At 38.0% G+C, this 24,653-nt stretch overlaps 1 protein-coding gene across 1 annotated transcript in view; it reads left to right on the plus strand.

Moving 5' to 3' along the window:
• Positions 1-500: 500 nt before the first annotated feature.
• The window catches only part of ITGBL1 (integrin subunit beta like 1), a 122,845-nt gene continuing 98,692 nt past the window's right edge, over positions 501-24,653 (plus strand). Inside the window, exons 1-2 of the mRNA XM_002196071.7 lie at positions 501-1,066; positions 2,299-2,510. Coding sequence (XP_002196107.5) covers positions 987-1,066; positions 2,299-2,510 — 292 coding nt within the window. The 5' untranslated portion in view covers positions 501-986. The remainder of the gene's footprint in view (positions 1,067-2,298; positions 2,511-24,653) is intronic.

A 24,653-nucleotide genomic window follows, 5' to 3' on the forward strand; every position in this document is an offset into this window, starting at 1 on the left:
AAGATACTAAGGGCTTTAATCTCCAATACTGGCTTCAAAACCAGTGAAAGCTTCTTCTTTCAGCTGCCTGCTTCAAAAATACATGTGTGTGTGTAGACTAGGACACCTATAACTTACCATCTTTTGTGGTCAAAGTTTGTTTCTTTAAAAGCTTTCCATCCAGGGATGTATCAGGCAAGCAGCAATTTCCCACGACAGCCAGAGAGATTGCAAATTTCCTGCAGCATAAAGAAGTGCAGTGGCCATATCTGCCAAAGTTGATTCATTTGGAGAGGCTATCCTTCCTCTTAGTTTTTTAAAGCAATTCAAAAAGCTCCCACTGCTGAGATGAAGTATTGGACTGTGTTTTAATAAGGCATTAGGAAATGGCTAACTAATAATACTTTTAATGTGCAGTCACTCATGCTGGTGCAGGTTGGCAGCCTGCAGTGTCGCACGGTGCTGTGACGTGAGCAGGTGACCTCAGGGTAAGGAGGGAAGGGACGGACCTGGGGAGGCAGGCGCCAGGGAGGTGCTCCAGCAGTCAGGCAGGGATGCTGCAGCTGGGCAGCGCCGGTCCTGTCTCCCGGTCGGTACAACTTTCACAGATTATCCCAAGCCGCCGTCTGTCAAAGGACAGGGGGATACACATACCTCAAATATTTACGGTGCCTCTACTTTGAGAACGAGACAGTTCGTTCACATCTGTGAACGGGCCACTTTTAAAACATCAAAATAAACCATCTGGCTGCGCAACTGTTTCTAATTACTTCCCTGCCTAGACTGTAAACTTCGGGGTTTGGCACCGGCCTCCTTCCCAGAGTGCTGCCCAGATCCCGCTCCCAGGCAGCTAATCGGAGCTGCTGCAGCACGGGGGGAGCAGCGCTGGAGCCGGGCTTGTCCAGCGCAGCTCTCCGCTGCCTGCCGGGTCCGTCCGCCCGTCTGTCCGCCCGTCTGTCCGCCCGTCTGCAGGAGCGCCCCAGGTGCGGCTCAGCACAGCCCGCACCATGCTCGCCCCGGAGCCGCTGCTGCTGCTGCTGCTGCTGCTGCTGGGCCCCGCGCTGCCGGCCGGGCCCCCGGCCCTGCGGTAAGTGCGGCTCTCACGTCCCACGGCGAGTGCCGCTGATTTTCAGGTGCCAGGAGCGTGGAAGCTGGGCTTGCGGAGGGAGCGGTGGAGCAGTTAGTTGGCTCTTCCTCTGCCTCCTTCGAGGTGACACTGAGGGAAGCGCTCTGGGTCACTGGGAACCTCAAGAGGTAGGGGCGTGTGCAGACTGCAGAGGTATTTGCAACAATGCATTTGATGCCCAAAATGCACACTCTGAAAGCACTGATGGGGGAAGAGATGGCTAATGATGACTCTTCACACCCAAACCTCCCGATTCTGCTGCTTGAGTGGAGCAGGCACCTAACCACAGAACCCTGATTATTGCTGCACTTTGGTGCAGTGGCACAGTGAGGTGCACTGCCCTTCACTCTCCACCTCCACTACAGCCAGCAGCTCCTTTGCTCCAGAGCCTTGCAAAATCTATTTGAGAAGGGCAGGTTCTATTACTCTACATCTTCAGTATTCCGTAGTGTTGTGGAGACCTGTTTTTGGCCTGAGCAGTCCTTTGTCTTTCTTCCCATGATTCAGCTCCTGATGAGGCAAAGTGTGATTTTCCTTGAGTATGTCCTGAAAGTCCTGATCTCCATGTGCTCCCATGCATGGTACAATTGCAAATCTACAGATCTAGAATCGGATTGTCTTTACTAAAACCACAGCCACAACCTACAGTGTTGTGTGGAAAGCCATGATTACTTTGGTTTCCTTTTCTATTGGAAGCATGGATCATATATGTCTGACAACCAGAAGGATTACTTTGGCAAACATATTTTATTAGAATCAACTTTAAATGTGCTGTATGGTATATATTCCTGTTATGCTCCCCAGGTGTTTGGATGTATATGACGTCTCTAAACTTTTTGAAATAATTAAGACCAAAATGTTTCATGATGGATAATCAAACTATAAGTGTCTGTGCATATATACCAGATATGCCTGATGGGAAAGTAGATGAGGCCAGTGTCGTTAAAAAGGTAACTAAAATAAAGTATAAGCATTCTTGTGGGTAGCAATGAGGTTTCTGATGAAAACGAAGAAAACTGGGTGATTTGAGGCAAGTAATAATTTGCAACTGTAGCTGAAGAGGTGATAAGAAAATATTCTGGATATTGGCTGAAGCCAGTGACAGAGTGGTTTTAAATGAGCCAAGCTCTCATCAGCTCTGGGCTGCAGCCCCTGGCTTGACTGCTGCTTATTCTGTTTGCTGTCCCCCACAGGAGCGCTTTGGGAATTCCTGCTTCCTGCCGGCTGTCCCGGGCTGAGTCGGAGCTCAGGTGCCGTGTCCCAGGGGGGAAGCTGTGCAATGACAGAGGCAGGTGTGAGTGTGGAGTCTGCATCTGCCAAGTGACTGAGTCTGGCAAATACTATGGTCCGCTCTGCGAGTGCCACAGCTGGGTGTGCGAGACCTATGACGGGAAAATCTGTACAGGTAAGGAAACCCTGATGGTGACAGAAGCATAGAAAATTAGGAGTATATATTGAAACCAAGAACACAGCACACTGATACAGCAGGGACATGATTATATATGGATCCCTGAAATATGACTCTAAAAGGAATTGTGGGGACGTCCAAGGATTTTGCCAGATTAAAGGATGCAAGTTAAATGCACTGTGTCTGCCATAAAATGGGACTTAGCTTAGAGCAAGATTCATCTGCATCAGGGGCAAAAGGAGAAGTTGATTTGGGCTGGAGGCTCTGCAAACTATGTTTTAAAACATAGGCAATATAACTATGTTATATTGATCACATTCTAATCTATTTTTTCATTTTAATTGCTTGCCTAATGATGGCTTATGGTATCTACCCTGGCTATGGTATCTACCCTGGAAACAATCAATTTTGCCCATGATTATTATTTTTTTCTTCTCCAGCTATAAGAAAAAGACTTACTGTGGTAAGATGTACCACAATCATATTTACTATATAAACATCAAAACTCTGTTTTTCTCTAAGTAATGATAATACTTTCCAAGTAATGACTTAAAACAATGTAATTGTATTGTGGTTTCAGGGATTTCCCCACTGATACTGTATTCTTTAATAACATATATTTCTTGGACAAAATTTAGTTCCTGCCAGTTGTTGGAACATGTTTGTTGGTTTACATCTAAACATTATCACTCTTTCATCTTTCCAGCTTGTCTTTACTTAAGTTTCTGGGTTATTCTGGGTTATTTTGGTCAGATTTTTTTTTTTTAAGCAGCTTAGAATAGGATTTTAGAAAAAAGCAGGGAGAAGAAATGCCATTACATTCCTAAGGGGATTCAGCCTGGAGCTTGATGAAAGGGGCCAGAAGGGTACTTCATTTCTAGTATCCCTGTTTCAACAACTTTACCAGATTCGCAGAAACGTGTCATCTTTTCAGGCCAAAACTTGCAATTAGGTCAATGGGAATGTTACAGAAATTCTTCTAGTAAGAGGACAATACAGATGCATGCCAGCAGATGGTTTGGCAAATTTTGTAGGAAAAAAGACCAAACTTACTTTAGCAACAATTTATCCAGGAAGTCCAACAATAACATTAAAAGACCAAGAATGGGATTATGAGAAAAAGATTTATATTTGGCACCTGTGGCTTTAAAGTTCTGTAGAGAAACTGATTTAGAGACTCTGCAGTAAGCAGTGTTAAATCCCCCTACACAAGAAATATCATAGCATTTCACTGCTTTGCTGTCTCAAACATGAATTTTTTTATTAGTAGTGTTATTTCAAAGTGCTTGCTGTTGTTGCTGGGTTAATTGCATAAAGGGAAGCTGAAAGCTACTTTGGTTTTAATAGTCTAATGTAAATTCCACCATCATGTTCCTGTTAATATCATGAACAGTGGCTGCAAGTTTTGTAAGAGCTTTGGTGGAAAAGCAGCACTTCATGCAGCAGTTCAAATATGTGAATGCTAAGTGATTAAATGTTTTTCTGAACACAATTTTCTGTACTTGTCACTTTGTCACTCCTAGCTGGAGTATTGAAGCCATGTTACCACATTACCACTGACATGTGAAATAATTTGAATTCTCTCTTCTGGGAAAAAAAAAAAAAGTAGTAAAAAATTCAGTACAAAATCCTGGGGAGGCAAAAAACTGTGAAGGGTACAGGAGTTTCGCTTTCTTCATTTATCAACAATTGTGCTAAAAATCCAACTGACTTTGTTGCAGTCCAGGGCAGCCCAGCAGCCCCAGGTACTCTTTTGGAGCTGGGATCCAGTTGGTGAAACACCTCCTTTCAGGCTGTACTTGTTGCCCTCTTCATTTTTCCCCCATGTTTTTAGTCATTGAAGTTGTGTGTATGTGAGAGGAAGGGAGCATAGAAAAGAAGGTCAGATCTAGGATAACTGGCAGGAGGAGACTGTGTGAATATTTTCCCTTACCCAACTATTCAGTGAACTGCATCCAGTGATGTTTCTTAACATTACATCACCAGACCAATTTCCAGTGTATGACATATTTCTCTTTCTTTGCATTTTTTGGGCCATTTTTTGACTTAATGATGAAGTTGTGTTTCCTCCTAGTGATTTGTCATAATGTCTTAGTGCAGTTCTATTTTTGTTTCCTGCTTTAATTTTCTTTTTCATATTTTTATTTTACATTTGCTGTCCCTTTTAATTGCGGATCTCTCCTGACATAGGCAACAGCAGTAACCGCTGACTGGTACCACATGGAGAACTTCTAGACACTCCTTCAATCATCCCTCTAGGAAAGCCATGGTATTTGAGGCTAATGCAGTGTAAAAAAAAGCTACTTTTCAAGCAGCCAGAGTGATTCCTTTTTCAAGTGATTGATGTCTGATCACCAGTGATGTTCATATGCAGAGATGGACAGGCAAAGCGGTTTGAGTCACAAATGCCAAAGATAGCTGTGTTTCCCTGCCAGTCAGCTCAGACATACCTCCACTTCCCTTGCCTGTCCCAAGGCAAACAAAAGATTTAGTTGCTCAATATGCAGCTCATTATCTTAAAGGCGCTTTCTGTGTCAGATCCACTTTCTGGACCAGTTGTTGAACAATCATATTCTGAAAAGAGAAGGCCTGAAGGGAAAGAAAATATCAGATATCCATCTGATTGATTTGCTTTTTCTAATAAACCTTTTATAAAAATGGGAAAGAGATTATGCCATGAGTAATGAAGAGCAGATTTAAATGTTGCTGTCCTTTTACTTTTCCTTGAGACTTTGCTGTATTTCTCTCCCATTATGATTCCAGGTGCTTTACAGGGAGTTCCAAGAATTTTCTTGCCTTTTATCCCACTGGGACTGATAACAGGTAACAAGTGATCCCTCAAGGAGACAGAAATAAAGGAGAGAAAACAAGTACTGTGTGTGGTCTGAGTCACTGAGTCTCCTGTCCTCCTCCTGGCCTTTTTATTTGCTTTATGTATCATGGGGTGTAGAGGAAATCAAGTAGATACTGTCCTGTCATTCTCTTTGCAATGTCAGGGACATCTTTATTTTATCTTTTGTGTTCAATCTTCAGGGGAATGAGCTAAGAGGAGGAAGACTGAATCAAAACAATCATATCCCCAAAGGATTTATGCTTCATTCAGAACAGACAATATACTTGTTGCTGTTTATTTGCAGATAGTTGTTCTGACCTCAGACAGTTGCATATTGCCTCAGGCTTTCTTAGCATAAGTGGAGCCTATATTGTGTGCCAGGGAAAGTGGAATAAATAATAAAGTGGAATAAAAACTAATTCCTGTCACATCACTGCTTGATGCCTATTTCTCTGTAGGGTTTTTGCAATATAGTGGAAGATCAATTTTAGTGGATTTTTTGGTGGGGTTTGTTTGTTTGTTCATTTGGGTTTTTGTTTGGCTTTTTTGTTTGGTTGGTTTGGGTTTTTTTATTTAATCTTTTTTTGCTGTGTCTGTGGTTAATGAAGATAGAAAAACTAAACTAAGCATAGACTTCCTTAGCCAACTGAAGTGGGAACACTTTAGATGTTAGAAAATGCACCACAAGAACTGCCAGCTGGGACATCTATGATTGCACTGCTTGGAGTTGGTGAGATCAAAAGACAGGTACAATTTGGTGATGACACAGGCAGCAATATATGAAGATTTGTCTTTGCTCAGGACTGTATTTGTTATCTTATGTTTTTTAAATAATTATTAAGATTTTATAAACCTTTTTCTTCCAAACTGAAGTACCTTTTACACCTACTGAAAAATGGTGGCACAGTCTGATTTTCCAAAGCAGTTGCTGTGGAAATTTTCACGCCAATAAAATAATTTTTTCCTGTTTCTTTCTCCAAAGCTGTAGTTGCTGTGGGTGCTGTACCTATTTTAAGACTAGTTCAGCAATTTAATACCAGTGTTAGTTGTAGGTTTTTGCAGCCAGAAGTGTTACCATACATAACATGAAGGACAAAAAAATTTAAGTGCCATTATTTCCTGATCTGTAAGGTTTTAAACTATAGAGAACACAAGTGAAAAATTAAATTGAGAAGGAGTAGATGTAGAAATAACAAGATAAATCCAAATTAAAGTATTAATGTGATACATAGCTATGCATCCATGGGAGTTTATTGGATGTATGGTACTATATACCAGTTTGAGAGAGTTAGGAATTTGAAGATGGAATTTGGAGAACATTTTGGGATGAGGCCTGCTCTTTGCACAAAAGCTGAATAGTGTCTTTAGGCAGAGCTGTTGAATTTGAGCTAGAAAGGCTCTGACAAATGTGCTTTTGTATTCATACTGAAGGGAGGTCTGACATGCTGATTGTTCATTGAGCAGCACTTCTTGCTAAAAGTGTGAAGAAAAGTCAGCCTGTGACCTGCATTGGTTGCCATTTGATCCAAAGTGAAATTCAAAGCCCTGGATTTTGAGAACAGGTATAAGCCTCTTCTCTGTCAAAGGCCATGTTTGCAAAGATTCAGCTGTGGCACATCTGGCCATTGTAGACAAAACCTCCTTAAAGACCAAGTTAAAAATAGGGCAGGAGGCTACTGATGAAAATGGAGGTTGCAGTTCTGCTCTGACCTAGTTTGCTTTAGTCCGGACTTCAGAACTTGGCATTTTGTGACATTTCCTCCCAGAGCAGGGGTGTGTAGGTGTGATAATAGCATCCATATTCATCTCAAAACAGGTTCCTTAGGTTCTAGTAGAAGTGAAGTCGTGATAGCATATACCTCATTGCAGGCTCATTTCCTTGCTGAGTGCTCGAGGTCCCAGCAGACACAAAAAGCACAAGCTAGAGCCTGTATTATTCTCAACTTTGTGCTGTTGGTACCTGATCTAGGTAAAATCAACCAGTCTTTGATACATTGACAATTGCCATTCCAATTGCAGTGTGTGGGTTCATAGCAATGGTGGGTGAGGCAGGAGGAAACTTAGACACAAAAACGGCAGGGGGGATTAATGGAAGGGAAACATCTTAAAAGTAACTTACTGAATTTGATGTACCTAGTTGCTTAGCCCTCATTTTGAGCACCTTTATTTTTAGATGCTACCAATGGAAGTGTTAGTGTTAGTTTAAAAAGTAAAAGTGAGTGTGTTGGGCATGTAGAAGTGAAAAACTTTTACAGCACCTATCAGAGATGGAATGTAGCCCCTCAGACTGTCACCAACAGCAAAACAAGGTGGGGAGCAGCATCTCCTTCACCTTTTGTCCTTCTGTAGTCTGGGGTGACATGCTTAACCATTGCAGAGAAAAAAAAGAACAAAACAAAACCTTTGTGCACTTTTGTCAATGCAAATAAGTGTTCTGAAGTGTGTTTGATTTTTTAGGATACTCACAGGCTGATAATGAACTGAAATATATTTTTATGTATTTGAAATGAAAATGGAAAGCTCTTTATGAATAGTAAGTTCTTTATGAAAAAATGTCTTACACAGACTGTGTCCTTCTATTAACATTTGTGTTTCAGTATCATTATTATGAAAAAGATATGGTGAATAGAAAGTAGATGATCTATTTAATGTTACAGAAGTGTTTATTAAATTTTTTACCTGCTTTATCAGTGGATAGGTTTCAGTATGTGTTCTTATGACAGCCTATTTTGGAAAATCTGACTGTCTTGGTATAATTTTCTATGCTTTTTAAAAGTTTTATTGTTGGTAGTTGGTCCTGTAAAAAATTTCAAAAAATCATCAGTTATGGCACTGCACTGTAGACCTTTCAGTTTTAGTGTTCCCAAGTAGTTTGTCTTGGAAAAGAACATGTCACTGATTACAAAAGTTCCTGTGAGCTTTTCTGAGAGGAAAGGACTCAGTGCTAGAGCTGTCCAGCAAAAACAGCGATTTATGCCTAAAAATTCTGGAGTTTGACTTTGGCCATGCAAAGAAGGACCCCATAGTATATATGTAGTACCAGAATTATCAGTGTTCTAACTGGAGGGGTGTGGTGGTTAAGGCCATGTTATGGTGTGTTCATGGTGTACACGGTTGTACTGCTGGACTCAAATTTCCTTTGAGATGGAACGACTAAGAACGGAAAAAAAATCTTCTTCTTTCAAACACTATTTTAAAAGGTTATTTAAAAACTTCATTCTTGGTGAAGGAGGGTGTAATTTTTGCAGATAGGGGTTTGTGTAGATTTCATACATTGGGAGTAGGCTGGAATACCAACTTGAGCAGTTGCATGACCGTATTTTTGTATGTAGAAGAATAAGGATCCAAGAGCCTTTAATTTGAGTTGCAGCTGTCCCTTTTCTTGAGAAAGCTGCTTTGCCTTTCTACCTGTTCACCCGAGTAGCATCAGTGATACAATCTGGGACACCTTCTTGTCAGTGACCTAAAGAGTGGCAGTCTGAGCTTTTGGAGTAAGTTCTGGGTCATTTTTATGGGGAAGGTCACTGGGCGTGCCAGCTCTGACACTGTCAGGAGTGAGCTGAGTACTAACTCTGTGATTTGGAAAACATCACAGCCAAATGCTGTTGCCTTGGCAGCTCCATGCAGCAGCAGATGTTCTAACTAGAGCACCTGGTCACAGTGTTTTGTTCCTGGGGTCAACTCTGGGCTGGGGAGATTGTGGAAAGAATCCTCCTGTGGCCTAAAGAGACTGCCAAAATCTACCTTTCTCAGGCATGCTTTTTCCAGTTCTCTGCCTCCAGCAGGTCCTGTTCAGTCTTTTCAACCAGGTGGTGCCTGTCATTTTAAATATTGGGGATGTTAGCTTTTATGATCCAGAGTTAGAAGCTACTGAATGTAAAAATAGCTCATTTAAGTATTTTTCCTGGTTTTCTTATAATTTCCTATCTAATTAAAAAGCTGTATTAAAGTTATTTAAATCCTGAAGCTGTGTGGTTGACAGTTAAGAAATGCTGAATCTACCTTTTTTGAAGAGTCCTGTGCATTTGCACTATTCTGCATCTTTTAATTTTATATTCATTATGGTTTTCTCCAGTGAGTTTATACAGCAACAACAGGAAAATGGTTGCTTCCTGGTATTTGAATTGGTATAGTTTACAAACTTGGTAATATGTTGAAAGCAAGATAAAATGTTAGTCATTTACCTTAGTCCATTCATTTGCCTGAAATGTTGGGAGCACACATGACAAACAGATTGGTAATATAGCAGTGCCAGGTAACAGAAGTTTCTTGGCACCCCATTTCCTTACTCCAAGTGTTTTAAACAATATTTTTGAAAAGTAACTGGATACTTGTGAAACTCAGTACAAGCTCATTGAGTCTCAGAAGCCAAAAGCCCCTCTTCTTCAAAAAACCCTTCCTGAAATGTCCAGGCTAATTTTTTGTCTATCCTTATCCCTTTGGAGATTAGTGGATACAAGCAGAGTTGGTATAAACTTTGAATATCTTTTCAGCAGATGAAGATCCAGGCATTTTTAAATGGATGAATAATGAATGGTATTCTGTGAACAAGAGCTAAATTTACAAAATCCAAACCATTTCTATGTCTGTGTCTCCTGTGAATAATGTGGTTCCTTCCCAAAATGCAAGCCCCACTTCAGATGTGGGGAAGATGCTTCATATATGGAACTGAACTGTGATGGTCACAGCTCTCATATCCACCTTTCTTTGCAATTCTTGCAACAAATTAGTAGAAGGTATGTGTTTTTCTCCTGATATGGAAGAGATGGGAAGTTGAGGCTATACCTCCTGATCATCTAAGGCTGATAATGAAACTCAGAAGAGAACCCAAGTGTCTGAGTCCTTCCTAGAGAATCTCAAACCACATGGAGAGTGTAGGAGGTATTGCAGTGAGTACAACTACTTCCCATTTATGCGAGTTTGCGTGCATTTGGAATTTGTGGAAATCCTTTTGTCCAGCAAACCCAGATAGAGTGAATTTCTTTCTCTTTCTAGAACATTTTCATTTCTCATTCACAGGGCTTTAGGGCATCATCCTACAATGAGAAGTACTGGGATATTTCTTACTGCCTTTTTTTTACCCCCAAGGCCACTTAATTAATCAAAGCCTAGCAGAAAAATGTTAGAGCACATCATTGGCATTGGTCATAAACAGAGAGATTTAAATGTGGCATAGATTTCTGTATCACAATAAAAAATAATTGTCTTTTCAAGTTTTATAATGTTAAACTTCCTACAAGCTTTGTGTAGACATACAACAAAAAATTGATTGGAGATGGAATTGGCAAAATTACCAAACCCCACTAATGTACTTTGTTGAATTTAGCAGTAGATCCTGTCATTCATCTCTACTCTTCAAGTTAAAAATATGTTTTAATAAAAGCAGATGGTGTAGCTGTCTTTTTTTTTTTTTTTTTTTTTCCCAAAGCTAAACAGAAACCAGTGTTTTCTGCTGACAAACGTCTAATGAAATCAATAAAGTTATGCCAACAGAGAATTGTTCTCACAGCAATTCTGGCCCTTGTTTGGCCAAAATCTCTGGGTAATAGCAGAAGAAATTACAACAGCAAAATACAGACCCTGTCATTTACCTGCAAGTGGTAATGGTAAAACAATAATGACAACAATGACATCTCCAAAGTTTTGAATGCTTTTAAGCTTTACAGCATTTTACATTATTTTCTGTTTTGTTTTTTGTCTGTGTATTGTGCTGCTTTAAAGATTAGTGGTAGTTTGACAGGATATTGACCAAATTAATTTTTCTCCAGAGTGTCAGAGTTGGACTTAGCAGGAATAAGAGTTATGTGAGAGAACATTCTGATAAATGAAAACCCATCTTTCAAAGATTTAGACTCAGATATATAAATGAAGGAATTATTTACACTGAGACATCTATCCCAAATTTTATTACAAGGAGAAATTGTTTACACTGAGACATCTATCCCAAGTTTTATTAAATGGTCTGTTGGTTTGGAAAGTCATAATAAAATTAAGATTTTGTAATTGGATGAGCAGGGCAAGTCTCAACCCCCTCCCCTATCACCATTCTAAAGCTTTTGTGTGTGACTTTTTGTAAATGAGGAAATTCCATTCTAAATATGTCAACTATTTAAATATATGTCTGGTACACTTACATACAGGTTAGAAAAGCTTTTATTTGCAGATATTGTCCAGAAAATACAACATGATTTCTCTGTAGGTGGTTTCAAAAGGTCATCTCACATGAGAATTTCTGAATTAAGTTCTTGCTGGATAATATCTTAAAGGATAATATTTAAGTAGTACAGTAACCACAGACTTACTTTTATTTTATGGATGCCTATCAAAGGAACTAAGAAGTTTATAAAATAATCTTATTCTTTTTGGAATGTCATGTATCCAGTTCTTTAAAAAAGATCATAATTCCTCTGTCTTTCATGGGCTTCCAGTTCAATGCATTTTTGCATCTCAGGTGTTGTCTTGGCTTTTCCTCCATCTTTTTCTGCATGAGCCATGATTGGTTATATCCCACTGCCAATTTATTCTACTAATTCCATTCCCTCTTGACAGAGTCATTTCTTCTTTTTGGGTGGTCTGTATCTGGCTCAGTTCCTTGGCACTGCTGCTCACAATTGTCCTAATCCATTCCTCTGGCTTATCAAAAAACAGTTGTTTCCATGAAGACCTGGGTGGAAGTCAGATCCACCTTGGCTCTCTTTACACTGCCTGTTGGCTCCACCTCCAACCAATAACCTCTGTTCTTGTGTCCCAGGAATCTTAAAAGAGACATGTCCCAGGAATCTTAAAGGAGACATCAAGAGAAGGTGAACTGCCTTGGATATTCACAGATTTTGTAGAAGTTAACCACAGTTCTGTGTAATCAAGCACTCTTTCTTAGATCATGCTTTATTTTTGCAGGTTGTTCAGTTGTAGGGGAGCTTGTTAGGACATAAATCTAAACCACAGAAAATTTAAAATAGGCATAAATCAGGTGTACACTCCTGTATCGTCATTTCTGCTTCCTTCACCCCTTTCTCGCCCCTAAGCAGACTGAAATTTTACAGTTTGTTTTAGTTTCTCTAAACAATCTGTTCATTGTGCTTCTTATTCCTAAGAGATGGAATGGTTTTAAGCATAGTAAAAAGTTTGTCTTAGGGAGACTGTGGAATCTCTGTGGCTCGGTGTTTAAGAACAGGTTGGACAAGTCAGGAAGGATCAACACACCCTTGTTTATGAGTCCAGACAAAGAAACGGACCAGATGATCTCTTCCAGAGGTCTCTTTGAGGCTGATTTTATTTGATGCTGCTGTGAAACCAATTCTCAGTTTGACGCCCTGCCTTAGGAGGATCTGTGGTAGTATAAACTCAGTTTGTGTAATGCTATAATGTTTCTAAATGTAATAATTTATTGAAACTGATGTATAACCATTGATTTCATTCTATTAATGCTAAAAACTTTCATTTTCTTCAGTGTTTATAATACTTTATAAAATATGAGTGCTTTTCAAGTTCTTACTGACCATGTTTTTAAATGACCACTATGGAGTCTCTAAGTAGGAATGATTCTGAGAACAATGGTGCTTGTGTGAAGTTTAGGCATAAATTATTGTTTCTAGATACATGTGGTGGGTGGACTTCTGTAACAAGCTCAGAGTAATGGAAAACATGTTTTATCCAATTGTTGAAATTTGATGGAAAAATGACAGTAAAAGCATTGAACAGAAACTTTTATATTTTTTAATTTGCTTTGTTTTAACAAGTGAATTCTTAGTCAACTACTGACCTTATGGAGTTATGGCAAAGTGAAAGTGAATGGTTGCCCTGCAGTTTGACGTACACCAAAATAGACCATGTTAAAAATTATATTCTAGAAGCTCTTAATTCTTGTTGGGTCCATTAAACATCAAATAACATAATTCCTATTTAAACAGGAACCACATCTGTTCTGCATTTTTTCACTGGAAGCAAATAGGTAAAAATGTTTTGTAAGGTAATGAAACAGGGGAAGCAATTAGTAGTATATTGGCTTTTTTTAAAGTGCTGCCATGACAATGTGTATTCCCTATATTGTCTCAATGAAAAATTATAACTTCTAGAAAGTTAATTATTCTTGAACAGCAATGAACTGAACCTTGTATTGATAGCTGAAAACATTATTTAGATTTATGACAAGTCAAAAGATGTTGCCATTGTTGGGGGACAATTCTTCCATTCCTTTAATATCACTGGTCATTGGGAAATTGCCCCTACTATTCCCTTCTTCAGCTAAATCATCCATGTATACACAGGATAATTCTATATACACAGCACACAGCACAGGTCTGGATGAATATTTCTTCCACCTTCTTTCATTCTCTCGATCTTCCTGCATTCCCTAGGCATATGGTATTCATCACACTTGTGCACATTTGTAGGAAGGAAATGGGGAATTCCACCCACAGAAACTTTCCCCAGTCTTCTCCTTTTCTCCTGTATCCAATGAACATGAAAACATTACTGTCTACCTTCTCCTTTCGCCCAGTGTTTCTCACATCCCTTTGGAAAGCCCTTCCTGGGGCTGCGTTCTGGTCTGGCTGATACTGTGTCATTCAACTGTTGCTGCTGAGAAGCAATGAAATCAAAAAGAGCTGTGAGGGAAGCATCTGCATTTCTGGGCTGTGAATTCTATAAAACCAAATAACTTTGTGGTGCTTAAAATTTTTTGTTAGGTTAACCCCAGAAGAAAAGCAGTACTTTTAAGGGGTGATGCTACTTCATCTGTGCTATGTGACAGAATTGTCACCTCACCAGTGCAGTGACGGAAGCTGATGTTGAGGAGTCCAATTGTCTTTACATAATGCACATACCCACTGTACCCTCTTGATCTGTCTTCTCTCCCCATGTGAGTCACATAAGTGGTTTTAAATGTCTTTCAGTGAGTCATACAGTTTTGCTAATTTAGTCCCTGCTTTAATGTCACTGTGTACAGAGTCACTTCCTTACCTAAACGCTAAAATTTTATTTGGTCATCTACTTGACACCTTTATAATAAATTTTTGCTTTCCTTAAGCAAATTTTTTTTTTTTTTTCATAGCAGTGTCAAAACCTGAAGCTCTTGTTTCGATTCTGAACTGTCAGTTTGAATTTTTAAATCTTTTCTCAAAAATGGACCAGACTGAGCATTACATTGGCTACATACTTCCTAACACCTTCTGGCAAGCATCAGAAGCCAAGAGTTCCACTCTGCTGTGTCTTACTGCTTGGCTGAAAAAGAAGCAAAATGCACATACAAAAATTTAATGTGGTGAAAGTGAGAAGAAAAAAATCAAAACTGGAAACAAATGTAAAAACTTCATATATGATGGGCAGCTGGAATGTATGAAACCTCATGCAGTACAAAATGTTCCTCACAACAGGAAAATGTAGGTCTGTTATAGCAGCAACAGTTTTTAAACAGTAACCTAATTTTGTGATGGTAACATTCACAAAATTCCTAGCTCAGTGGTTTCATTCTGCCTGCAAATGGAAGAGACAAATGCCTGAAGACATTGTGCATGTGGTATAGAAAAGAGAGACTAAACTGGCAGATGCGAAAAATCAATAGAGAAATACTTATGCCTTTCTAGGCAAACAGCTAGGCAGTGAAATCCTGTTTTAGACATTTGGATAAGCAAGATTTATTTCTCGAAGAAATGTAAGAGAGAGCCAAAAAAGATAATTTGTTTGACTGCTGTGTTAAAACATATTGTATTGGCATTATATGTGTTGACATTAAAATATAATGAGCAAGGAAATAAGCATAGTTCAATAGCTTCATATCTTCCCCCCAGTACTGGATTCTTCCAAGTCAGTGCTTTAATAATAAAAGAATTTTCATACTCTTTATATAATAGAAATGCAATTTAAATTAAGTTTGTTTTTTTTTCATTCCCCACCCAAAATACTGGAATGTGTCAAATAAACATTTAAAAGTAATACTTGCACCATAGCTTTTGAAACTTACTAGTTTGAAAACTAAACCAGATGCAGTCCGAATGCAGTGGAGTGACTTGGTGAGCAGAGCATCACCATCTGAAAACTAAGAGTAAGTCTTTCGTCTGGTTTCTATAGAGACAAATCAGTGAACTCAGACTTCACTGGTTTTTTTTTGTTGTTTTGAGATGCAAACCTTAACAACAAAGATTCCTTGATTTTTAAATGCAATATAGGCATCTTTAATGGCTGTTAGGGCCATCCGTTCTGCTGTTCTTGCATGCAGTTTTCTGTTGCTACAGTGTGTATGTACGTTGACCAAGCATACACTTTAATATACCAAGCAAACAGTTCCAAAGGCAGCACAGCAAGATTACTTCTGTCAGGAGCTACCTGGTCTGCAAATGCATCTTGAAACCACTTGCTTTTTTTCTTTTCTAGATGTTTTTCTACTGATGTGTAGAGAGTTCAGTTAATCTTTTCTGCTGATTTCCAAACATGTAATAGCAGGATGTGCTACAGAAAGTTCTCTGAAGAGAGTGTATTGCATACCATTTATATCAGTTCAACTCTTGAATTGTGTGTTTTCTCCCAAATGTATTTCCACCCGTGTTTTAGTATGACTGAGAAATTTGATCACTTTTTGCTGTTTTGCAAATAGTGTAAGAATGCTCTCTGATTTACAGATCATGGGGAATGAAAAGTGATGTAGAGCTGTACAGTCTTCTGAATAGATTTGTGGGCCTGTAAATATTTTGAGCTAGTATTGCCACAAAATTTCAAGATGTATTTTTTGGTTTCTGAGTAATGAGAATTGATCCTCAGAATCTCATAAACAATTGTGCAGTTGGTAAATGAGCAGAGAAATACTAGTATTGCAACAAATTGTATAGAGGATGCCTAGAGATAACTGTTAATCCTGCAGGATGATCAGGAGGATTTCACCAGAGGATCAAAGAGAGCATTTCATCATAGAGAATGAAATGAAGGGGAAGTAGAGAGGAATCAGTGCAGCTGTTAATACCTATTAAAAATTTTTCTTTGTTGCTCTGCCTGCCTGCAAAACTCCGGGTACTTTGCCTGCACTGTTTATAGTGGTCACAGTAAAATTAGCACATGCAGAAAGGAATTAGGTGCAAGTAGAGAAGGGTACATTGGTATTTGTTTTTCAGAGAGCAGAAATGACAGGTTTAGGAAAATTAAACTTCCGCAATATTACTATGAGCTGTGATGAGATGGAATTTTCAGACTCTTCTTCACTGCTGTTGAGAGTAGCTGTCTTTGTGTCAAGAGTTTGATTGTGTCACACATTCAATATTATGGGCAAACTAAACTTCACGTTCAAAAGAAGAATTTTCATGCTCCCTTCTGAAATTCAGATGTACACATCCAGTTTTACTCCCCACTAGGAATCTACCCCATATCAGAATTAATCACTTGGGTTTTCTTGGTTTTGTGGGTTTTTTTTTGTTTTGTTTGTTTGTTTGTTTTGCTTTTGTGTAAAATGCTGGTTCTGATGGTCAAGCAGAAATATTGGCAGGAGAAAAATGGAAAAAAGTATACATGAGTCAGAAAGCTCTCTGAAGCAAATCTCTTTTTCCATGTATCTTTTATTATAAATATACAATAATATATTTTTGCAACACAAAATAAGCCTTGTCTAGAGATTTTATTTCGCCATCTTTTTTAGCAGCATTAGATAAATGGTGAAAACAGGAAGAATGGCCTGGTTTGTAGCCAGTTTACCAGAATAGGATCAGATAATGATTTAGGAGGAGATTTGTGGAGATTGTCCAGTCCAGCCTCCTGCCAAAGGAAGATTGTTTTCAGAGTTGCTCAGGGTTGTCATACACATGAAGTCAAAGTATGTCTATGTGACAAGAAAAAAAAATCAGAAGCACAGATTAACTTCTGTTGAAATAATTCTTAATTATCTGACTCATTTGTCAAAAATTAGCAACAGTTAAAAATAATTTTTGACACGAGGAGAAGTGGCTTATGAAACTAAACTGATTTATTTTGCCATTTTAAATGAAAAGTATAATAGTTTTATCCTGAAAGGTTTCTTCTTTTTTCTCTCTCTCTTTTTTTTTTTTTTTAATAAAGTTCTCTATTTTACATTGGGAAAAAAGCAAGTACAGAGAAGGAAAAACTACTGTGGATTGTCTTTTAAGGAAAATCTGTTAATTAAGGTAGTTCTGCCTACCTCATTATCACACAATCAGTCCATCTGTCCCAGGTTACTTTGTGTTTCTCATAGTTCTTTGACCTCTCAAGCCACTAGGAGACTTGGCTTTTGCTATTGCATATATGCTAACTGCAGTGATTGTTCCCAGGTTTCTATGTGGAGTGTGTGATGCACATTTGGGCATTTCCTGTTAGATGAGTGGTAGATAGTATGTGGTACATGATAGAAAGCAGAGGGTTAAACTTGCTCACTAGCTCTAAGCAGTTTTGAAGTTTGAAGATCATAAGAATTCATAAATTGAAAATACACTGAAAGTCTGAACATGAAAATTTCATCATTCAAATGAAAAAAAAATCACACAAGAATATTTGGGTTTATTGCTTGGGTCCAAATATGTCCCTGTTGGCAGAAGATGAAGTCATAAAACTACTATCTGTGTCCCAAACTTCGTGCCTAGTAAGATCATGCCTTTATCAAGCTGGTTTGTCACTGGTCACAAAAGGCTTAAATGACTCCAAGATTTACAGTTTCTGGGAGCTTCAGTCAAAGGTTTTTTCTTAGCACTTGATTACAGCTTAGCAAAGGCAGCTGCTTTGACACTGCTTAAAACATGATTAAGAATTGGAAGGTCTTGTTGCCTCGGCTCAATTTGACTGTGGGATAGGTTTAGTTTACCTTGTGTCTCATCCTTCCTATTATAAAAGGGACATAATTACCATCCTTCCATTATAAAAACTATTTTGCATGGTGGTTGAAGACTTCCACAGAACTGTTTCATGTTGAAAAAAAATGCTCAATCTGGTCTTGTCTGTTAAGCCTGATTTCATGAATAAATCTGCCAGGAAAAAAAAAAAAAAGTTAAATAAAAAAAACACCTAGGTGACCCTTTGCTCTATTCATCCATCAGCAGGGAAGTAAACAGTTTGTCTATGATTGCCTGTCTCACTTATCTATTACAGTCTGTTTGTTCTTCCTACCCTGTAATTACTCCATTGGATCTGCTGAAATATCCTCTGATTCACATTCAAACTATTTTCAGAAACACCCTTTAATTCTGGCGTGATATTTCATTGCTCAGTAAATATGAAGAGGTGCTCAAGATTTGCTTTATTAAAAAGTTCTGGATGGCACTGTGAACTTATTGCTATGTGAGATTCCAGTTTGGCAGCAACTAAAAACTGATTTCCTGCCTGAACTGAATGCTGAGAGTTGGAGGCAGGAAGAGTAGGTGGCACTAACTTGCTTCTCCCCAGTACTAAGAAGCTAAGTCAAGGCAGTGCCCTTTCAGGGGGATGTTCTAGGTGGCTTCCCCAAGTGGACCAGATGTTAAGACCATGAATAAATTAAGACCTCCCGCTGTAAGAAAGTTAATGGACATAACCAAAAGGATGGGTGATTGCTGGGCTGCATCACACATGCTGAAATGAAGGTGGTGAGCACACGAAGGCAGCCACCTTGGGGCGTGGAGTTTTTTCCTTTTTTTCCTACAAAGGCAGCCACCTTGGGGCATAGAGCTTTTTTCCTTTTTTTACTACTTGCATTTACCTTCTAATTCTTTGTTTGATATTTCTGAGATATAGTTCTAAACCTTGCTTTAGCATTATTGGATGTATGCTGTAATTTACTATTGGAAATTGACAAGATGCTCCCAGGGATTTCTGTGTACAGGTTTTTGATGTAAAACAGAGTACTGAAAAGTTACAGGATAAAAGTGTAGCAAAACCCTTGCCAAGTCAAGTAGTTACATTTAGGACCTTCTCTTATCCTTACTCTAATGCCATTTCAAGAAAAGGTTTTAAAAAAGTCTACTTTATATATGAATCATTTGAATAAAACAAAGGTATGTTTTTCCCAGTTTGAAGAGGAAAGCAAAAACTGTAGTGCTCAAATATTCAGAAATCTACACTATTTTTAATAACAAAAAGGAAAAAAAGAAAGAAAAATTGCTGATATTAACTTTAGAAAAAACAGTAGATTGAGAAAGCCACAACAGGCTTTACAAAATTATCACTTCAGTTTCTTGAATGTAGAGTAATGAATTTATATGTGGATGTAAGGCACGTATAGCACTTTTGGAAAATGTGTCAGACTGAAAACTGTCAATAAACATTAACAACTTTTTAAAGGAAAACATTTAAAACTTATTAGAAAGCTGGGCTTTACTCTCCTTTAAGTAATATGTTTTCCTTTGATGCTACTTTGTTTTATTAAGCACTGACACTTACAGACCATTTTATTGTCCTCACAGCTGTCAGTCTATTCACATGAAGCATGCATAAATTAAAATTCTGACTCTTGCCAGTTATATCTCACACTTTTTCTGGAAAAAGATAATTTTTACCTTACTTGTTTGAAAGTGAACATACTTTGCATTATTACAGCTAGGGTAATGCAAGGAATTGCATATTATGCCATTTTTCACTGGATTGTGCAAATAAAGACCAGAGAAAAGGTACCTAATTTAGATACTCTAACTTTATAAAGCTTATTTGTTGTTCCCTTTTTTTTAAGTTGCATTTATAATTCTCTTTTACCTTATTGATTTAAGATTTAATCTACTTTAACACAGATTAAGCCCAGGTTACTTTTGTTGGTTAAACCTTTCTTCCATTTATTGCCTTGGCTGTTACTGTAGATTGAAGTTAAATGTAGTTGTATTTAGAAATATTGCCCTAAAATAGTACTAAAATACTTTTCAGCCAATATGAGATACCAATAGAACTGAATAAAAAAAGTAAAATTGGTCAACAGTCTAATTAAAATATATGTAGCATACAGTCTTATTACTATGAAAAAAAATTAATACAAAATCATTGGCAAGTATGAGAAAAATAAATTCATAGGTCAAATAGTACCTTGAGAGTGAAAGAAATTTTTACACTCCATTGTTTCCTTTTTCCCTCATCCACTTCTTTCCCTTAAATTAGAAGACATTACTTCTTACCTAATTTACTCAGGACAGACAAAGATGAAACATAACTACTGAAAGACTTATTGCCTGCAAGTTTAAAGAGCTTTGATGTGTTAAATTGTCTACTAACATTAAATCAAAATACTTGAAGTAAAAATAAAGCAGATAAATAGTATACAAGTCTACAAATTTAGGTAGTTTAATTTATAAATTGTTTAAAAAATTCCCCACACCTCTTTTGATACCAAGAATTGTTCACAGGAGAGAGAGGTAACACCTACTCTGTAGCACTACTCCTATACAATTTTATATCTTTTACAAATAATGTATCTGTCCCACTACCTCAGAATAATATATAACTAAATAGAACAATACCACAGTGACTGCCACACTGGGAAACAATTTGAAAATAACACATCTTTCAAGTATTAAAAGATTTATTATTTTTGACTATGGTAGGTAAAAAAATCTCTTTTTAAGAACACGGTGGCAGTTCTTAGCACTGCTGAGTTCTTTGGCAGAAAAAGCAAATTTGTTCAATGAGTATTAATGTTCTGTATTTGGAAAGAGTGACAAACTATCATATGATGAGTAAAAAATACCATTTCCACCCTTTATTATTAAGGACCAAATTAAACATTTTTTTAGGAAAAAGCATTTTGAGATTAAAATTAAATAATTTAAAGTTTAAGTGTGAAAACTTGCACACCAGAATTATAAGGCAATGCTCAGTTTACACATTATTTTATTAGAACTAAAGATGATATATTATAGTAATGTTAAAAACTCTAAATTGAATGATCCAGGCGACCTATGAGGTGCTCTAAGTTTGGGATGAAATAACAGAAGGACTGTCTTGCGATTGGGTTAATAAAGAATTGCAAATAAGAATATAATTTATAATTGTCAACCTGATTTTATGGATTTTTTTTTAAAATTAATTTTCTTCAAATTGACTTGACTTCATTCTTTAAAGAAATTACTAGTTTGCTTGTTCAAAGTGATTGTTTAGCTGGGACACCTTAATTTTGTTTTGCATTTGTTTTGTTACTAAAAGTCTTCCAATTTAGATGAAAATTTGTTCATCAATAATGTTTACATTTATCTGTCTCTAAAGCATGTTCTTATTTTTTGAATGGATTCTCGTTTTACTGATGTATTTCTATACATCAGTATAGAAATCTATACTATTACTAACAGTCATCAATTTATTTTCTCAAAGGGACCTGCTGATTTAAAAAGGCATCGGATATTGATTATAATTTACAAGACAGCAAGACTGGCAGAATGGTTGATAAAGATATTTTCTAACATTACTATTAGTACATAATCAGGGAAGCATTAAATAGAACTATAGGAATTCACACTTCAAAAAGAATGTGCAGTAAAGTGAGCCTGAGTAGGAGGACCAAGAATTATGCATATGGCGGGGGAAAAATAACGATTCCCTAGATAAACTCAGATTTTATTGAATTAACAAGATATGAGTTGTTTTTGTTAAAGTGTATTAACAATGACTTAATACCTTTTCAAAGGTATTAATTTTAGAGGAGAGATGACCACAGATGCATGCTAAAGAAGTACACATGATGCTTTCACTCAGCTCAAAAATTCTCGGCCCTTTGAAGAGCTGAGAGGGTTTTCTTCTTCCGAATGCCACTTTTCTGGCTTGAATTGGCTTGAGTCATAGGCTCCAGGACTGAGGTAGCATTTTAAGTCATCACCTGGAAATAAGTGTGGAGCTACCTGGGACATGATTGCAGGTTGTGCCTGCAGTGCTTTGTTCACCCTTAGATAAATTTGGTGTTTGCAGTTGCTAGCCTGTCTTTGTCAGTATTGTGCCTAAAATATGTGACATAAAAATTCCTGTTTCCTTACCTGTGTGTTATAGGAGGCCTCCTTCTACATGCAGTCAGCTCAAAGGACCTTGTCACACAGCACAGCAACTGAAGTGAGCCACCTGTGAAATTATGCATGTTTTTGCTTCTCTTTTTCTTTGGCAGAGGTATATTGGAGGGCATAGTGGACACAGATTTGCCAGTCCAGAACCATGAGTTCCAGCCGTCAGCATGGGTATGCCTTACACACTCAGGCTTGAGAGGTTATTCTGGCTTAGGTGAAGTGACTCTTCAGTTGAAGATAGGTCCTTGAGTACAGGATCAAGTACATCTGGTCTCTTCAATTCAGGGTTAAAGAACTCCACTGTAAATCTGTGAGTCTACTGAATATACTCCTCTCATAAGGGGAAAGCAGCTTTACAGCATTGCCCTGTAGATAACCAGGGTTCTTTATGTTTTATTTACGATCAAGAGATCTCTAAGTTTTCTGAGTCAGGATGATCACGGCATATAACACTAGAATAGTGATATATCTGACTCACCAAGGATGCTTATGTGATCCTTGTTGTGCTCATGGATCTGGTGCTTGATGACTGGGGGAAATAGGCCCAAAGGGCCAGGATGCTCAAGAGTAATAAAAGAAGTGGCAAAAGGACCAGGATTTTTTTTTTTCATCACTAAATTTGTAATATTGACTTGGGGTAGGGAGTAGGGAATGTCCAGCTTTAACACCCAGAGGCAGACATAAAATAAAGTCTGTATCTTGCAAGGCTGTCATGGAAAGTGGGCAATGTGTGGACATTACTTTTATTAACTCATAAAAGAATCCTTGAAACATTAGTATTTAACAACAATTATTACAAGAAAGATGATTGCATCCTACTGATATTCTGTCTATGGATTCTTTGAGAAAATTAGTTGGCAGTATGAGCAGAGGGAAAAACATTGAAATTGGCACTGACCATTCACAGTGGACTGTCTGTGTATATCTAGAAAGGCTGCACATTGCAAACTGATTATGAATGTAATGAACTACTGAATATGCAAATTGGATATCTCACTGAATAAAAATGAACAAAACCTAGCTTTAAATTTTATGTCTGAATTGAGAAAATAATAATGCTGAGGTAATAGAATTAATTTTTTATGGAAAAAAATTGTGCTTTTGCGATTGTGATTTTGTTATGTAATTTAATTAGTTTAACAAGGCTAGTGAATAAACTTTTAAACTTTTGAGATACTGTTCAACTAGATTCCATAGGAGCATTGGAAAAAAAACAGTATGATAGATTATGGAAAGATTCAAATATATTAAATCGATGGGTTACTAGATAGGGACTGTTGTTGAATCCTTTGTGAAAAAATCTGTAGGAATCTCGAATGAAATACAGTGGCATCTGCTTGTAGATGCTTGTTTCAGAGCCCAAGGGAGAGAATACAAATGATGTGCTATAGAAGCAAATCATTAAGTTGTAAATGCAGTTAGCGGGAGTGGTGGAAAGAGGGGCAGTAGAAAACACTACCTGGGGAGATATTCTGTGATAGAAAGCCATCACTTCTCTTCCCAGCCAAGGGAAGGATGGGTGAGGGGCCAGCTTCAGGGAGGGAATATGGCATTTTCAGCCTGCATCATCCTCATTATTATCTCAATTTCTCCCATATTTCAGCTCAGAGGTTTGTCCTCAGAAGTAACAAAAGTAGGTGTATAGTAAAAGTCCCAACCAGTGGCCTTTTCACCAGTAGTTGGTGTCCCAGCCTTGCCCTAGGGCCAGTTTGTGCTTTCTAACTGAGATGAAAAGGAAATTAAATCTTGCTTGTGCAAATTGGAATTTCTGGGTTAGAGCAGCACTTGCAGTTCCTAGGGAGGGCAGGAGGAGGTGTGGAAAAAAAAGTGCTCGTGGCATTGGTTTTATACAGTGGCAAAAGAAGGATTTTGTTTGAGGAAAGTACATGTTGGCTGTTTAGGAGGTGAGCATGTGTTAATGCTTTGCAGACCCATGCCTCCCTTGGCAAATAGATTTACAAGGATATTGGGCAAAGTGTTTCCATGGCAATGCTCAGGCCTTTTGTCAGCATTTTTCAAATGAGGATAGAGAGGTGCAACACTGGGCAGTACAGGGCAAACACTTTTGCTTCCAAGCACCCAGAGGAAACTAACCCTTCTGAACTTCCGTGAGGCATGAAAAGGCAAGAGGCAACAAGGTGTTGGCTGTGGGAGGCTTTTTGTAGCATTGTCTGTATATCATTCCAGATAGAAAAAAGCTTGAGACTGCCTTTTCAGGGAGTTCAAACAGAACTTTGATGCTGATGGAAGGAGAGAAGCCACAGAAGGAGAGCTAAAAGCTGCTTCTGCAAAGGACTAGCTGTTTAAACAGTACACATGAATAATGATTTAGCCAGATGGTTACTGGCTGTTGGACTTCAGATCTGAACAAAGTCT

This window comes from Taeniopygia guttata, chromosome 1 (genome assembly GCF_048771995.1).
Source record: "Taeniopygia guttata chromosome 1, bTaeGut7.mat, whole genome shotgun sequence".
In the NCBI taxonomy this organism is placed as follows: Eukaryota; Metazoa; Chordata; class Aves; order Passeriformes; family Estrildidae; genus Taeniopygia; species Taeniopygia guttata.